Here is a 19,207-nt window from a genome sequence, read left to right on the forward strand (position 1 = left end):
TGAATTTACCAACGAACAAAAAATTACTGATGAAAGATTCATTGACAAAGTATTTCTGTAAGTGATTTCATTGATAAATTAATTACCGACGGAATATGTGTCTTACGCCAACGGAAAAATTCCGTTGGTAAAAATGTTAAATCTTGTTGTGGAGAATCCCACGATCTTATTTTAACCCTGAGTGATAGTTCAACTGGTCAGACTTTGAGTTTGCTCCTTAGAAATCACCAGTTTGAATCCTATAAACCTCAGGGCTACTGGAGGCTTGCATGATCATTAACTTCAGGACTCATGAAATTAGTCGAGGTACGCGTAAGCTGACTTGTATACCCATGTTAATAAACAAAAATTACTAGTGCTTAAATCCAATGGTTCCATAATACATTTAAGCCTAAAGCCTAAACAAGTCACAAAGTTCCTCCAAACATCTAAAATTTAACATCACTAACATTAAATTTTTTTTTTGTGTGTTGAAAAAATATTGCTTCATTCTGCACTGAAGCGTGGACATGGTGGGGACACCGAACCTGAAATATTATTTATGCACATGTATGATCATAGACAATGGAGGATAGCCCAAAAAATTGAGAGATTGGGCTTTAACTTATGTTTTTATGTTTAATTTATATGAATTTTTAGTTGAGGTTTATTAATTTGGGTTTATTTGTTGGGTTTGATTTAATTATTGTTGGGTATTTTATTTAATGGGCCATAAGCCCAATCGCTTGTTCTAGTTGGGGTTTTAGTATTAATACCGTACTTTTCTAAATGTTAACAGTTTTTGATGATTAATGAAAATATTGCAAACTTTACATATCTCCAATCCCTTTTCTTCTTTCTTTAACTTTCTTCTTTCTCAAAAGCTTCCTTCTTTTCCTGCTTTAATTCTTATTATTTATTGTCCCATATCAAAATTGGTATCAGAGCATGGCTTTTAATTGTTCTTACAACTAAACGATCCATATGTTTATGCGTAACCCTAGATCCAGTTTGATCTAAAAAAAATCATACTATTCTAATTAAAAAAACAAAAAACAAAAAAACCACTATGCATTGTTCACTGTTCACTGTTCATCTTGTGGCAATCTAGAAAACGTCAATCATAGTCTGTCTTCAACGTCGATCACAGCCAATACCACCACATCAATCCATAGGTACACGTCGTCAATAACTTGCAGCCACAATAGGTCGCTCACATCAACAGCAGTAGATCTTCATCGGTGACGGCGCACTTATCAGTTTCATCCTCTCCCTGTCATCGACAGATCGAATATCCAACCACCACCACTTCTCCGCACCACAAGAAGCCCACAAAGCCACACCGAGTTGTTGTATCCACAATCATGCAGCGTCGCCATAACAGATCTTTGTCTTCAGTAACCCGAACCAGTGTTACAAATCATATGCCGTTGCCACCACTATATCACACCCTTTAGCAGTAGCACCAGCCGCAACTACCACTAGATTACACCCTCCAGCCGCAGCCACCATAACTGGTCTTTCAACCCTGACGACGCCTAAATAGCAGTATTAACATATTAGCAGTCACACCTCGCCGCCAACAACAGCAATAAAGAAACCCAGTGAAGAGGATTGCAGCATAGAAGACGTTCGAGGCAAGATTAATTAACTCTGCCATGTCATCCGACACGTCAACTACCTGGATCCACATCATCTGCCATTTTAGCATAGATAGCCACATCACTAGTGAACCACATAAGCATATTCCACCACATCATCCCACACTGCCTAGTCAGTTGCCATGTCATCATGACATAAATTCATTTCCTTGCTTTTTCCACCTCAGCAGCTATGTTGTCGGTTCCTGCACCTCATTCAACATGTCACCAATAACTGCCACAATCTATGCCACATCAACCGGCATTCAATCTGCCATGTCAGTGGCTGCAAGTTTCCTCACCTCAATCTAGTTAGTGAATCACTTCATCTTTTAATTTGTTGATTTTTACCTATTCTGGTTGTGCAATTGTCATTTAGAGTATCATTAATATTACTTTTGTGCCTAAAAATAAATCCCAACTTTCATTTTATCTTTTAACTCTTGTTTATCAACTTCTTTCATTATTGATATTTAACAACTAGTTGTTGAGCTTGCTGAAGCTAGTAAAAGTTGTGACCATTATTTGATTAATCATTTGCACTTAAAAGGTTTAGCACTGCGTGCTTATATTTTTTTCTAGCATAATCTATTCTTGATTAATCTTCACATAAAAAAGAAAAAGAAAAAAAAAAGATTAGCTTTTTTTGTGTTGTGATTTTACTTATAAGAACCATTTGTGATCTCAATTCCATTTATAAGCTAGTGTTGCGTACATTTGTGTCATGATCATCTAGTGTTCAAGCTTAAGTTTACATTTACCGTAGACTCGACCATTAGTGATACTCTTATGACCCATTAAAAGGAACAACAAACTTAGGTGATCACCATATTTAAAATAATTGAGCCCTGAGAGAGTTTTTGAATAAGGCACTCAAAGACCAATAAATATCACAAGAACAATCATTATGGACAAGTTCACTCTAAGCGCCACCAGTATGATTATCATTCAGGTTATTCTAAACACAATGACTTTGATGAGCGAGTCTTGAGTCCTAACAAAATAGAAGCCCCCACTTTTGATGGTTGTCATGACCCTTGGTTGTTTGATATGTGGATTCATGATATAGATTGATTCTTTGAGTGGCATAACTTGTCTGATAATAGAAAAGTTAGATTTGCTAAGATAATGCTTATTGGTGAAGCTAAAATTTATTAGAGGGATGTTGATTGTTTAGAGATGAGAGGTAAACCTTCTATAACTGATTGGATCAAAATGAAACAAAAACTTCAGGAGAAGTATCTGCCCCAGTCTTATAGGAATAAACTCTTAGACCATTGGAACAATCTAAGATAAGAGAATAAGTCTATCAATGAGTATATAATGCAGTTTAACAATTACATGATTAGATGTGCAATAAGAGAGAATGAAGCCATGACTTTGCGTAGATTTTATAGAGGTTTAAATGATGATCTTAGAAGAGAAGTTGTATTTCAAGATGTATCTACTCTTAACCAATAGTATACCTTAGTTAAATACTACAAGTTGGTCACGAAAAATTAGTGGATGAATCGTCAGGGCTCTTATAGTATCCCTACTAGGTCCCAATTCAAAAATAGTGATTCTTTGTTAGGTGCTCCACCCCCACAGACTTAATCCTAGTAGCGCCCAACTTTGTAAGAAAGATAAGGGCAAATGAGTTGTCAATGCAGTGTCTAAGGTGAGTTCAAAGGTTAAATGTACTAATTGTTTAGGTTTTAGTCATATCTCTTTAGATTGCACCTCTAAACCCTTAGTCATCTAAAAACATAAGGATATAGGTAAAAAGGAATATTGTAGTGTTGAAGTGTATGAACCTAATCTTGAGAATTTTAGTGACCTAGATGATGAGGATGTGCAAGAAGAGGGACCTAACATAACGAGTCCACGTGAGCTTGAGAATGAGGTTAAGAAAGAGTCTGGCGTGTCTACTTTAATGGTAGAGAAAGTTTAAGGAACTCTTCAGTGGAATTGCCTATAGAGATAAGTATGATCTTAGAAGAGTCTCATGATATTAATCCTCCTAAATTACATGATTCCTCACCCCACATGCTTGGTGTCCAGCATTTCATAAATTTAGAGCAATATGTTGAGCTTTTTGACCCCTTGCCTCATGCACGTGATGAGAAAGATGAAGATAATTCTAGTTTACTTGATTGTGTCAATACCATATCTACACAGGTTTCAAACAATGCTTGTCTCATTTCCATACCCTCAATCATTTAGTGTTCATAGTTACAAACCTGAGAAGCCTTCACCTTCCCATATCTCCTCACGATAGAATGTCTAAGTCAGTCGAGTTGTTACCATGTAGGGATCATAATTTGTATATTGACATCATGAAACAAATTCAAGCAAGTAATGAACAATACAAATTTTGAGCTGATTTACTTAAGTATCATAATGCACTTAATGTTGGAGATTATTTCATGATATAGATTAGACCTGAACGGTGTTCTTTGAAAACCGATCATAAATTGTAAGTAAGTAGTGCTAGACCATTCAAAGTGTTGCAAATGATTAAATCAAATAATTATGTAATTAAATTACCATTGAACTTTGATATTAACTCTACTTTTTACATGAAAGACCTCAATATTTATAAAATACAACCTATCCCTGATGTTTCTTTTAATACCCCTACCTCATTATCCATATCTTTGGCACATAAGGAACATATTAATGCTACTTTGAATGCACAAATTGTTTTTACCGGGGATGGTGAACTTCGGTAAATCCCAGTAAATGGGCTCGACAACCGGATTCAAACTATACTTGGATTATTAGAGAGACATTACAATAGCTTGATTCTTATTTTTTAGAGCGTTATCGGAGTCGCCTTGACTTATACTCAATGAGGTCGAGTTCTTCCAACCCCGAGAGAATTGGCGGGGACACCAAACCTAAAATATTATCTATGCATGATCATAGACGATGAAGTATAGCCCAACAATTGAGAGATTGGGCTTTAACTTATGTTTTTGAGTTTAATTTATATGGAATTTTAGTTGAGGTTTATTAATTTGACTTTATTTATTGGGTTTGATTTAATTATTGTTGGATATTTTATTTAGTGGACCATAAGCCCAATCACTTGTTCTAGTTAAGGTTTTAGTATTAATACCCTACTTTTCTAAATGTTAAATAGTTTTTTATGATTAATAAAAATATTACAGACTTTACATATTTCTAACCCTCTTTCTTCTTTTCTCTAACTTTCTTCTTTCTTTAAAGTTTTTTCTTTTCTTGCTTTAATTTTTATTATTTATTGTCCTGCATCTAGACACCATGACTAAAGTATAAAGCTATATGGAGTATATAATTGATTGATTAATCATATGATTGCATGTACAGAAGCAAACGCAGAAAAGCTAGTTTGCGGTCCGTAAGAATCTTGCATATGATGTCATAATTCACAGAATGAACACCGTCATCGTGTCAAAAGAAAACAACAATAATCACAAAAGACTGCAATTTATGAAGATGATCAAAGCTGTAGAAAATTCATCTACAAGTAGGACTGTCGATGCATATCGATATTCAGCATGCAGATAGCACTTGCTGAATTACAGAATCAGAACCGATAAAGAGGCCATCACCTAGTTATGGCCAAACTAAAATAGAGTCGAAGGAGGATGAATTTAGGACAGTCATGTCTTTCAGCATCTTTACATGAAACTCCTGCCACCTGGAGGTTGAAATCCAAGATTTCTTTCCATTGCACAAAAGTCTAAAAAAAAAAATCCATTCCTAATGATGTACATTGGAAGAGAAGTATGATCGACTTAGATGCTTGGGATGGATTTTGCTCGAATGAATTGTTTGAGAATAGCTTTCTCATCATCAATGCGCTTTCTCTCTTCTGAATCTTTTGGTTTGACTTTTCTTTTTTCTTCCAAAATCCACTTGAATAGTTCACGCTGCTGATCTTCTCGAATAGGTTCACATAGCTTCACTACTTCAGAAATGGTAGGTGATGGTATGGGTGTCTCAGAAACTGGCGGCACGGTTGTACTAGGAGTGGATGAGGGAATTTTGCTTGGAACTTCCTCCTCTTGGACTGTATCCTTTTTCTTCGTTCTCATGAACAAGTAAGCTGCAAAAATTACATTAACCTCACTCAGTCCACGAAAAGAAAAGGCAAAGCACGATCCTGAGAACTACTAGTCAAGCAATTTAGCTGGAAATTTGAACTACATGACCATCCCTGTCCCACAAATCTAACATTTACACAAAGAAGTCGCTCCAGATGTTGCAGCTAGTAACCATATACATGTAGAAATATTATTCCAAGCATAGACTACCAAGGGTACAGAACAGATCAACAAACTACATCTAAACACCAATTTTGGGTGATGGTTGTGAGAGCGTGTACGAGATGATTTCACTTGTCCCCCATCATCATAAAGCTCTCATGGGTAACAATCACTCCATACTCCCTGCTTGGTGCAACATCGCATCTGATGATACTCCCAACCAAGGCATCCATGAAGTGTGCACCTAAAAGAATTGTCATGAGAGGTGCTAGTGCACTGCCTACTGCTTAGTAGTTGATGACAAGTTCTGTAACTATATGTAGTTGATCAAATCCAATGTCAAAGGATTGCTTTTGATGCTAGTAATGCTGTCAGTTAATAAACCATGAAAAAGAACTCAAGGACAGCTTTAGAGCCCGTTTGGAAACGCAGGCCAACCCGTGTTTCCAAAAAATTCAATTTTTTTTTTTTTTGCTAAAAATTAATTTTTTTATATGTTTTGGATTTTTTTGATGCGTTGATCTCAAAAATGATTTTTAAAAAATATAAAAAATATCATTTTGATACATTTCGGCATGAAAAACACTTTAAAAAACAACTGCGACCACACTCCCAAATAGGTAGAATCCATCATGTGGTTTCTACTTTGATCTTTAAAAGAAGAAAAAAAAAATCATACTTTATCACTCATCTCGGAATTTCTACAGCATATAACCAAGAAACAATTATCAATGGAGAACATTAATCACATAGCTCCAAATGTTTATATCCAAGGAGGATTTGAGAATTCAATACTAGTGTGCAGAAAGGTTTTGAATGTTTTTATCCCCAATAAGACGTAAAGATTATACTAGAACCATCAAAACATAAGAAGAAATGTGTAATGTGAAGTACAGCCTTAACACAGAATCTCCAACATGGATGATTCACTAGGCAATGTACATAAATTTGATTGGACTATATTACCTTCAACCATCACGGTAGCACATACAATATCCACCCACCCATTCATGTCAAGTCCAAAAAGGGTGCTTAACAAATTTATGAGTAATGTGACATCTAAACCAACTCATTAGTTTGATCTTTCAAAAAGAACTGATAACTATACTGAATTGGAATGGATTAAAAAAAATTCCTATTTACCATTGTAGCTAGAATTTCCAGGTAACACCTAGAGATAGCAGTGAAAGTGGACATCTAGTAAGGCCATTTCTAAGGTTACTTGAAGATACTGCAGTTCAAGGTGTTTTCAAGTTACCAATTGATAAGATAAAGTTTACGGCGCATTAGATACAAACACTTAATAATAGTTCATAATCCTAAAAACATCACAGCTATGGATCAATTAGTTAATTTACAAAGATACGAGATAATACATTAAGTAAATATCCTCGACAGTCTGTAATCACTTAAAAAGGCTTGTCACCATTTGAATAATGTATTTTCTTCTCTAAAGTAACAAAATACTTTCTGAGTCGCAACTGCACTAATCATTTGTAATTGCTATAATCATGAAAGAATTAGTAAATCATAAAGGTCAAATAATTTATTCGGCAATAAGTGAACATAACAGTTTGGAACTTGGAAGGAACTTTAATTATAGTGCCTTCAAGTGACTATAGCAAGCACCAGTCATAAAGCAATATCATAAGATTGATTCAAACACCCACCATATGCCAGAAAAAGCAACTGAAGTGAGTAGAGTTCATCCCATCTCATTGAAATAACACAATTTCTCAAGTGAATAGAAAAGGAATAACACTCCTTATCAATTTCACATTATCAACAAAGAGCATAGGCAAAGCAGGTAGAGCCTGTGCCTCCACATACTTATAGTACAAGAAATTTAACACCATAAAATTTACAAAACAAAACAGAAATTTAAGTAGACACATCAAACAGCTGTAACAAAAATAAATAAAGTTGTCGAAGCAAATGCATGACCAGAGAGCAGGGGAAGCATATGATAGTCATGTGCACCATTTATTACACTTCTAGAGAGAAAAACAACAGAGCAGTGTGCTAAGCCCATGATGACATAGTATAGTCATCTTTTCTGAATCAATTTAAACGTTTCACTATGTCAAATAATGACAATCATCTACATTTTCCTATTTCAGATAAAAAGAATAAGCACACAGCACGATCTTTTGATCCTTCCATCAACTTGTTCAATTACATCCTAGAATCAATTAATGTCATAAACCAGAAGAAACAAACTGCACAATTAACTTGATGGTAGGCAAGTCTCCTGTAACTGAAAGGAAATATATGCCAAAAGAGACATTGGTATACATGATTTGCAGGCCCCCAGAAGGCAGATAAAAAATATTTCTTTCCAACACTTTTGCCTCACAGTTAATCAAATTTAAATTGTTTTCAACCTGCACCTGAACCCAATAGCTGAAACTAGTGACAGTAAGCAAAAACCCCGACTAAGCCTGTAAATTGTATTTGTTGTTCATTAAGATATTGATGTTACCGGTTGTATGCCAAACAACCAAAAAAAAGTGTAAAATAAATTTCATCCAGTACTTCAGACAATTTAACTGCCAATATCTGGATTTTGGTTTCGTAAAAGGCCATCTAAAAATTTGAAACATTTAATTACCAAAGCTATTTGACAGTTTTTCAGTTATTTGAGACCTGGAGGATGTGTAATGAAAGTGAGTACAGAGTCCCAATAGGCGAGAATCAGGTGCTCCTTCGCATAATACATACATCCATAACTCAAACAATGAGCCTGTGTTGCACGGGCTTTCACAAAGTGAATGGTCTAGCTAGTATAAATTTGAAACTCTGAGAAACCTCCAGAATGGTGATGGCATATCACTGTAGAAAATCAGTTTGGAGGGAGGGGTGGACCACCAGGACCATTTTGCTATGAAAAATCAGACTTATCAGCGCAATATGCTAAATCTCTATTTGGCATGTTTGAAGATTGACACCATGGACACACTGATATTTCATCACCCACTTAGATAAAAGAAATGCAACTGCTCAAAGTCAAATATACAAGTCACACTCAAACATCTACATAACTCTACTGCCTCATATCAACTTCTTATTGTCAACAGAAATCATAATGAGGGTATTCCTAGAAAACTAGGATAGACAAAGCACACATGTAATATGCCAGAGCTAGGGTGATCAATCATTGGATAACAAACAGTAACAGCAGCAAACCCCTCAATTCCACGATTGCTAATTCATTACTCAGCCTGACAGCTGAACCATTCCCAATACTCAGCAAGAAACATTAAAATTCATCAATCAGAAAATTTACTCTCAGCCAAGCAACTATTGAAATGCAATACAATTATTATAAGATCCATCTAAATCCCTCTATTTTACAAGAAAACATCGAAAAATGTAACCAATATTCAAGAAAGAAGATTCAAGGAGTCATTCCAAGAATCAAGACGCTAAAAAGTTGTAGTATATAAATATTCTTCGATTCCCAAACCGGAAAGATAAAAATTATCCAGCTCAAGTATAAAATCGAGTGAGGGAGTAAAATGGAAAAATAGAAAAGACCCATTTCAGCAAATCCAAAAATCATACATTAGAATTGAAAAGACAGAGAAAGCGAGCACCTCCAACACTGAGATTGACAGTCAAGATAAGGGGCCAAAGGAACTTGTAACGCCTAGCGAAAGACTCCTTTGGAGGCTGAGGAGGGGGTGGAGGTGCGGTAGACTGAGACCCCATTTTGTATGATGCAGCTGCAGCTGCAGATGACGACGACGACGACGACGATGTCCCTGTTGCTGTTGTTGGTGAAGACAAATCCTTTGCTTTTAGTTGCGCTGTTGTTGTTTTTGCAACAAACGAATAGTAAATCGAAAGTTTGAAAGACCCAAAACGATTCGATAAAAACGAAAAGATTTCTAGAAGTGATAATTTGTTACCTTTCTTGGGTTTGTTGGTGAAGAGCTTCAGACCTCCTTCTTCTTCTGCCTTCATTCTTCCTTATGCTTCGACAGGAGGATTATCGAAAACTGCTACTCCTAGTATTACCTTCCTTGTAGGGGTACCTTTGTCTCTTCCTACTTCTGCCAAATTGAAATGTTGGTTAACTGTCCTCCAGGCTAAACAATTTTTTTTTTTTTAATGTAAAATACTCATACAATGTGAGTGTATTTAAAAAAAAAAATCCAAATTTTAGTGATAGAGTCGACTGAGTAAAATAAATTGTTATCATCTAATAAGATAATTAAAAAATATACAATAAATAGATGGAATAAAAAATATTTCATGATAATCTAAAAAAATTGTCAAAAAAAAAACCCAATATATCTCAGTTCCAAGCCAACTCAATATAAAAAATTAAAATTAAAAAAAAAAAATTTAAATTAATTACAATGATCATGCAAAATCTGCAACTCAACTCATTAGACTAAAATAAGCGAAAAGAGGCAAATATAAAAAATTGATAGAGCATAACTCCCAGCAACTCTAATGTAAAAAGATAAAATTAAAAGAAAATCAATTTAAAAAAAGACAAAAGAGAAGCACTTACTAACCAAGCAAGCATACTAAAACTTATGAGCCAAATTATGCGAATGTGAAAGCTCAATAAAAGGCCAAATTGAGAAAGATGATGATGTTAGTTTCTAAAATAATTTAATATTGAAGAATGAAAATAAAACAAATATTTAAAAAAGTAACAACCCCAAAAAAAGACCCAAGTCAGCCTTGTCTAGCACGACAAACTTGTGGTCTTAGTGATGAGATCAAGGTAACTAAATAAAAAAAATCAAAGAAAATCATAAAGCTCAATTATTATTATTTTTAAAAAAACTTGGAATGATGAAAATGAGGAAGAAAATAATAATAATAATAAAAAAGATAAACCCTAATAAAAAAAAAGAATGATGTTAACTCGGGTTAAGTTTTTAAATTCATGTTTTGGGTCATGAAACCGAATCACCTAACCAAGGAAAAAATAAAGTATAATTCTCAACCACCCTCATGCTAAAGGATAAAATAAAATAAAAATTCAATTTTACAAAAGGATCTAAAAAAAAATGCAATCAAATGAATGACGACCAAATATAAATTAAAAAAAAAGAAGAGGAAATTGATATTTTTGGATTTAAGGGTGCAACTGAATAGAAAATTTAATTTCACAAAAGGATAAAAAAAAATTAAAAAAATAAGGAAAAAAATTAAAAAATAAAATAATAGGAAAATCTAGAAATTTTTATCAAATGATAAAAATGAAAACAATTTAAAATTTTAGAAAAGAACTCATAACAAAAAATTTACAATCAAAAGTGTGAGTGTCGAATTTAAACAATAAAATTAAAGGAAAACTCTACAATTTAGAATGGACAACGCAGGAGAAAAGAGAGAAATAAGGAAAAAAAAAGGAAGAAAAGGTTATGGATGACAAGCTGCCGGGAATAAGCGTACATACATTGCTACACTAGGACGAGCGTCTCGAGCTATGTTGATCGCCCCCTGAAAGGCCATATTGACCACCGTAAGAGGTCACGCTATAACAACCTAGCTCACCCTGTTGTATATTGTCCGCTTTGGGCCTTCCACCCTCATGGTTTTGCTCTTGGTGACGCGAGCCCATCACTAAGCCTGATGCCCCAAAAAGCGCACAACATGTTAGCAACCAACACTACTAATAAGGCCAACAACTAACTCCTCACTCGCCGATATGAGATCTTACAGTCCACCCTCCTTAAGGAACCTGACAACCTCGTCGACATCATCGAACAACCAATAAGATCGACTATGATACCAAATGTAATAACCTGGCCTAACCTACTCTATATTGTTCGCTTTGGGCTTTCCACCCTCAAGGTTTTGTTTCTGGTGATATGAGCCCATCACTGAGCCTGATATTCCAAAACGCGTACAACAGGTTAGCGACTAATACTACTAATAAGGCTAGCAACTAACTCCTCACCCACCGATGTGAGATCTTACACACGCATTCTCTCAGAATGATGTGTCCTCCCTCACTCTCTAGCACATGCAATGCAAGTGCTAACCATTTTTAACTTGTCCATTAACTTCATCCCTCATATTTGTTTCATAATTAAATTTGGTTACCTAAGCCCTAGTTGCCCTAAATCAATATAATTTAAGCATATTTCATCAACCCCACCGAAACTTTTTATTGACATTGTGAGACCCTTATAACTAGACAAAAATAATAAAGTATCAAGTCAATTTGGAAAAGAAGAAGAAGGAAGGATTAGATTTAAAATAAAAAAAGAAGAACAATAACCAAGACTAATAAATAAATATTTGCTCAAAAGTTTTAAAGCCTCAAATTTCATCCCTCAATGTTTTAATTGCTCTAAACAAGTAAAATTGAATTGAATTTTGCAAAATCAAGCATCAATCGAGTAACAAAATATTTTCTCAATACCTTTATGTCTTTATTTGTAGCAGATAAAACAACCAACAGAGTCCAAACCTAAATGATTGCAATGTAAAAGGATTGAAAAAAAAAATCAAATGACCACACCGTAAATTTTTAAAGGACCAAAAAAATAAATAAAAAAATAAACATTAGGGATTACTGTTGGAATCCATAATGCTTTGTTTATGAGTTTCTAAGGATTATTAGGTTTTTTTTTTATGATACCCATATTAAGCATTTTTTTTTTCCTTTTAAATTTATGGGGTTTTTTTTTCTTAAAGTCATTGAAAAAAAATATTTAGTAAAATATTTTGAAAGTTATTTAGAGGCTAAAACTTAAAAGCTATAAAATAAAGTTTTTGAATCTTATATATCATTTTATGTAAAAGGTAGGTATTTTAATAAAGTATGGGGTGTGATTACTTTTATAAATCCTCTTACTTTCTTCTAATATGGGGTGTGATTCAAGTCATGATTATTTTAAAAGAAAAATTTTACTAGGCTTAAGAGGAACTTGTAAAGAATATTTTTCAAGTATTGTGAAAGCATTATCAAAGATGGTCTTTCATCATCTTAAACATATGTGTTTAAGATTAATAAGCTTTGCTTTCATTCATTGTGATTAGTTGGGCATGCAAAATAGTTTCCATTAAATTAAATTATAAGTCATTATTCAGCCAACTAAAACTCAGCTTCAAAGTTAGTTTGAATAATTTTTGATACATTTTTCAGGTTTAAAGTGTGGTGAACTCCAGCAACAGTTGAGAGTAACGTTGCACTTAAGGGACATCTTCATGGATAAAAATTCAGTTTACCCTTTTGAAGGATGACTATGATACCTAAAAATTGTTATCAGATGAATGTATCAGTTTGGGAAATTTTGCAACAATTATTGATAATAGATAATTTGATAAACTCGTTTAGATAAGTGAGAATAATGAAGTGATGTTTCTCCATCAAAATAGAAAGAATGGGCAATGATGTAAAACACCACAATTTAGGGGCACCATCCAACTAGGAGACAATTTCATGGCAAAGAAAGATTGTTACTTCTCAAAGAATGGTTAACTAAGCAGAGCATCATTTATTGCCTAAATGCTCAGGTTGTGCGACAAAGAGATCAAACTCATTAACCTCATAGGTAAAACCTATATGAGATGAAAAGTCAAAAGGCCAAGAGAACTCATTTAAAAAATTACAAATGTCATCCATCAAGCAATAGAGAGATGGCAAGAAAAGGAGGTTTACAATTTCAACTAGAAAGGATACATACATAACATTTTATCCCAAATCATTACATAATTATTTTACAAAAAAAATTTGGAAAAAAAATCATCAATGAAGTCCATCTCTGACATAAAAAAAGGACATTTGGCAACCCTGCAATTAAAAAGCATTAAGAAATTAACCTTGCTATCAAGAAGTTCAACCCTACCACCAAGAAAAATAGGTGACAACCCTACAATCAAGAAACACCAAGAAATTAACCCTGTAACTAGGAAGTCTAATCCTAACATCATGAAAAATGAGTGTCACCTCTGCAATCAAGAAGCACCTAGAAATTAATACTGCCATCAAGAAGCGCCAAGAAAATCAATCATATGTAGGTCACCCAAACACAGACCATTCGTGAGAAATCCTAGATATTTTTTACACCACAGACAGGTTACCCGATCACAAACCATGGACAAGACACTTGAACATAGAGAGTTTTTGATATTTTCATGCAGAGAGTTAATGCTTAAATACCCAACATCATTTCCTTTTCTTTACAAACTTACTATCTAAAGTTTTATACAAGATTTTATACCGTAATTATTGTAAAGAGAGAGGTAACTATCATTACTCAATTTTTTACCCACCTTTTACTTGTTTCAAAAAAATCCAAAAAATAGCAAAAAGCAACAAAAGAATCTAAAAAATATATTTTTGATGTATTTACATCATTTTTGGCATTTTCAGTGTCTTTTTAAAAGAATTAAAAATTCAAAAATTTACTTTCAACATGTTTGGTTTTTAACGCGCTCATTTCAAAATCATTGATCAATTTTATTGAGTCAACGTTGACATTGTTTTTTTTTTTTTTCAAAAATATCAAAATACAAAAATAAAAATAAAAAACAAAAAATATTTGGACCAAAAAATCAAAAGGAAAAATGAGGGGCTAAATTTGTTTTAGTTGCTTGGGGACCAATCAATTAGAAGGAAAATAACAAGTTTGTTTTGCCTATAAATAAGTGCTTGTATCACACAAAAATGGGGAGAATTTTAGGGAAAAACATTAGCCAAAAAAAAAAAGTAGAAAAAAAAAGAAAAAAGAAAAAAAAATTATTTCTCATGTTCTCTCCCTTCACACACAAAAAAACCTAATCTATTTTCTTTATACCTAAGCGCCAGTCATCACATAAAAAAAAGGGACCCATAACCTCTTTCCCATCATAAGTCCTCTCTATCAACACCCACACTTTATTCTGATGATGATCCTTATTTCATAAACTACTGACTCTTCAGCCTCTTTCCATTTCACTATCTAGCTGCTACCCACTCTCCTTTCATTAAGAAACTCATGTCATTATCAAATGTCATTAATAGCTTTGATGAATTTTGTTGAATCATCATTTGATTATTGTTATCACAATGACTTTTTTGCCCCATAGCCGATCTGGATATTATTTGTTATTCCTCTTAGGATCCACTGCATTATCTGAACTACTCAACTTTTTAGAGATGACTCATAAGAAGTGTCAATGTTATTTCTGTCAAGGTCTTTGAAAGCTCGATTAATGACTTCTTTGTTTGAAAATTGCTTTCTTGCTTTGGAATAAACTTAAAAATTTCAAGGATTATATCCATTCAAGTCTAATTGTTGCAAAAGAAATCATGATATGTAATTTTAAAAGTGTTTATCTGATCATAACCTGAGGACATGTCATTCAATGCTAAGATACAACTTTTGCGTGTTTTGGGTTGAGAATTGACAAGATAAAGGTTAAGAAAGACTTGTTAGCTCAAAGTTGGGCTATTTATGGCTTAAATGATTTTTTTTTCATATTTAAAGACATAAATTCATCTGATTTAAGCTTTAAAAAATGATAATTTTTTAAAGACATGAATTTTCTTACAATTCCCGATGGTTATAATCTTTAGGAAAAATGATAATTTAATCTTTAATCTTAGCAAGGTTGGAATTGGTGAAAGTATATGATAAGATGACTTTTTATTTCTGTAGGCTTTAAAGCAAGAGACTAAAGTAAAAATTAAAGTTTTGTTTGGAAACATTTGTCTCTTTTTTAGCATTTATGTTGTTATGATGAATAATAACGAGTAGCTTCGTTTGCAATGTCATGATTTTTATGAAAACGTTGTTTTTGCATTTTGAGAAAGCTATTTATTCATCCAAATTATTTGCTTGCTTGATTAGAAAGGTCTTTTAAAAGGTACGTAATGTATATTATGGATTTTAGCTATAACAGAATGGGATTTGAAGGCTCAAAACGTATTCCAAGGTTCTAAAGACTTAGGAACACAATTATAGTGTCTTTCTTTTTATTTCATTGTGTTTATTTGACTTACTTTTTTTTTATTGCTTTATGGGGTATACTCATTTTGTTTTGACCTTGACTTGATCATTTTTTTTTTTGTTTTTCCATTTGGGTATAACTCCTGGCATTTGGATTTTTTCAAGCTTTTTGGCTTTTTCATGAACTCTCTTTTAACCTTTGATCTTTGAGGTTTTAGACAAGGATTCAAATACAAAAAAGAGAGCAAAAGTTGCTACTCTTTCTCTAAAATGATCAACAACTCGTTTCCCTTTATTTTATGAAGAATTTGTGAGCTCCTCCACCAACCACTATAGTTGTCAACATGCTTATACTAGTTGAACCGTCAATCTTCCTGCATCACCAGCACAATGTAGCTCATTATAACCACCACGGCTTATATGCACGATTATAACCAACCACAACCACAACTCCTCCTTATAACACATAAAGACCATAACAATATTACCACCGTAACAGCAAGACTAGAAGTAACTAGCTGCTACCATCCATCATCATCCCTAGCTCTCCCTCAGAGCTCCTCCAAAAACGAAAACACCATCACCCAATAACAACCCAAATACCATTGAACAAAATCCAAAAAAGAGAGCAAAAGTTGTTACTCTTTCTCTAAAATGATCAACAACTCGTTTCCCTCTCTTTTATGAAAAATTTGTGAGCTCCTTCACCAACAACTATAGTTGTCAACACACTTATACTAGTTGAACCGTCGATCTTCCTACATCACCATCACAATGTAGCTCATTATAACCACCACGACCTATGTGCACAATTATAAACAACCACAACCACAACTCCTCCCTATAACACACAAAGACCATAACGATACTACCACCGTAACAGCAAGATCAGAAGTAACTAGCTACTACCATCCATCATCAGCCCTAACTCTCCCTCACAGCTCCTCCCAAAACCAAAACACCATCACCCAATAACAACCCAAATACCATTGAATAGTCCCACTGTGGTAGCCCATTTAAGCCTTTACCATCCCCCATGCACACCTAGCAGCAAACCATAACAACAACAACAATCAGTAAACCCATAAGCATCACCAGCCTCTTCCTCATAGCCACTCATAATAGTGACAACAATAACAGACAATGTGAGAGAAAAGTAGATATGTAAACAAAAGAGATGAGAACCAAAGCTTTATGGTGTGATATTTTATTATTTTGCTAATAACAATTAAATTTTATTTGCATTTTTTCAAACATGCCATTAGCATAATTTTAATAAGTTTTTTAAATGTTCAAAAGATAATTTTGTGCAATTAATTTTGAATTCAACACTTTTTACCCTCTCATATTTGATAGTTGGAATTGTAACCTACATGTGAGGCACTTTTTTTTATATTAAATAAATTAGTTTTTCATCCCCCAAAACAAAATAAAAATTTCTTTAAAAAATAAAATTTTATTTTAAATTGCATATGGCCAATCCTTCAAAAATAAAAAAAATTAAATTTGCATAAATAAAAAACAAAAAAAAAATACAAGGCATGATTTAACATCTTTAAATATAAAAAATCAAGAAAAATAGTTTTGTTGATATCTATGCAAGCATTTTTGGATTTAATAACTTGTTTATAAAATCCATGAGAACTTAATCTACATTTTAAAAATTCAAAAAAAAATATTTTGGTTGTCTCAATATCAAGGATTACAAAGTTATACGTAATACATATTTCTAATATTAAAAGAAAAAAAAATATTTTTACTCTAGAATGGCTAGGCTTTAACCTAATAAGATAATGACTTTCTTACCGGGGATAACTTTTCTTAAACCTTAGGCAAACCAATGGTTAGAAAACACAACAATATCTTAGTTTATATCACACAAATAAACAATGTAACTTACCTAGATAAGATATACTAGGGGTGATACGTCTTTCCTATACACAACCAGTCCTCTTATCCAAATTCTAAAACTAGTTAGGGTTTATAGTGACCAAATTACTAAGTAGTGACTCCATCCCTTTTTTATTGATAAGAACCCAAAATTCCTTATTCTTTCTCCCATCACTACAAAGATCTTGATTTGGAAGAACGATCATCATGATGCCGCACATGTATGACCCTTTACGAGTAGGGCTGCGGCCTTAAGCTCTCTTGCTCATTCACGATACATAATCTAATTGCTCATAAGGGCTATAATTTTTCTCTCAACAGGTTTGGAGGCACGACTAACTCCCTGTCTCTTGGAGAATCACACCTTCCTTTATCTTCTTCTGCTTTGATATCTTGTGTTGTTTCTAGTGTGAATTCTCAATTTTGGCATGACTCATCTATTAGCTCTAGGCGAGCATTAATTTTTGAGAATTTCATAGTGAGCTTATCTCGCCTTGTGGCTTGCAAATCCTTTTCTATTTGCCTTATATTGAGTTATGTTGTTGTGCTTTGCATGACATGCTTTTCTCGAAGCTCATATTGAAGCTTGTCAGTCAGGTTAAGAAGTTGCATTATGTTAATCTAACTTGATTCAAGTGGCGTAGTTCTTTGACAAGGACATCTTAAGCAAAAAATAATTTGAAAAATATACTATAACACTAAAATAAAACACTCACCAAGTCTAAACTTATCAAGGTAACCATAACGCAAAAACAAAAACAATATTTATTTTTCTTCTTTAAAGTATTTCCTGCATGTATTGACGGTTTATTCAACCTTATAGTTTGTGTTTCCTTATAAATTCAATTGCAAGGTAAATATAATTATTTTTTATTGTTGATAACAATATAGTACACAAAGTTTATAGCTTTTTACATTGTATATATCTTATTACTGATTATTTTATGTAGTTTGAAAAATCTTATGATTTTAGAAATTGTTTGTTCAAGATCTCAACTAATTATAGTTAACAAGTTGTTTAAGACCAATTCTCTACTGTAATTAAATTCAATTATAGCATTTATTTTAAATTCAATTATAAATAAGTTGAATTCACATGTTTGAAAATACTAGAGTTCAGTTAATTTTATTTTCTATATTATCCTCATCACTTTCATATTATTCCTTCAAAAATATCTCAACCAAATGGGTAAATAAATATTTTGAAGAAGCAACATCAATTTCTCCTCTTTAGTGTTGTAAATTAAAGGCAACATCTCTAATTTATTTTTGTACTATTTTTTAATATTGATTTTTATTTGAGATTAGTTCTTAACACTAAAAATAATCCCAAATATGATATTTTATTAAAATCTCTAAATTGAATTCATTTGAGGGGATTAGCCTTTGGTTTATTTTCATACTATTTTTAATTATTGAATTCCATTTGAAATTTACTCAAAATATTCTAACATGAGATCTTATTAAAATATTTAAATTGAATTCAATTATTCCAAATATAGAGGAACTCTTTTAAAAGCTTGGGAGGGACAAATTTTAACACGATCATAATAGT

At 33.0% G+C, this 19,207-nt stretch overlaps 1 protein-coding gene across 2 annotated transcripts; it reads right to left on the reverse strand.

The window, feature by feature from the left end:
* Nucleotides 1–5,053: 5,053 nt before the first annotated feature.
* Nucleotides 5,054–9,926, reverse strand: LOC118040885 (uncharacterized). 2 transcript variants are annotated; one of them, XM_035047940.2, is made up of 3 exons: nt 9,766–9,926; nt 9,451–9,663; nt 5,054–5,694 (listed from the first exon to the last, which is right to left on the reverse strand). In XM_035047940.2, the coding sequence occupies exons 1-3, from the start codon at nt 9,818–9,820 to the stop codon at nt 5,384–5,386; spliced, it is 579 nt and encodes a 192-aa protein (XP_034903831.1). In that variant the 5' UTR covers nt 9,821–9,926; the 3' UTR covers nt 5,054–5,383. The 2 variants fall into 2 exon arrangements, with proteins under 2 accessions (XP_034903831.1, XP_034903830.1); XM_035047939.2 differs by having other exon boundaries at nt 9,451–9,914.
* Nucleotides 9,927–19,207: the final 9,281 nt, after the last annotated feature.

The sequence above is a fragment of the Populus alba genome, chromosome 1 (genome assembly GCF_005239225.2).
Source record: "Populus alba chromosome 1, ASM523922v2, whole genome shotgun sequence".
In the NCBI taxonomy this organism is placed as follows: domain Eukaryota; kingdom Viridiplantae; phylum Streptophyta; class Magnoliopsida; order Malpighiales; family Salicaceae; genus Populus; species Populus alba.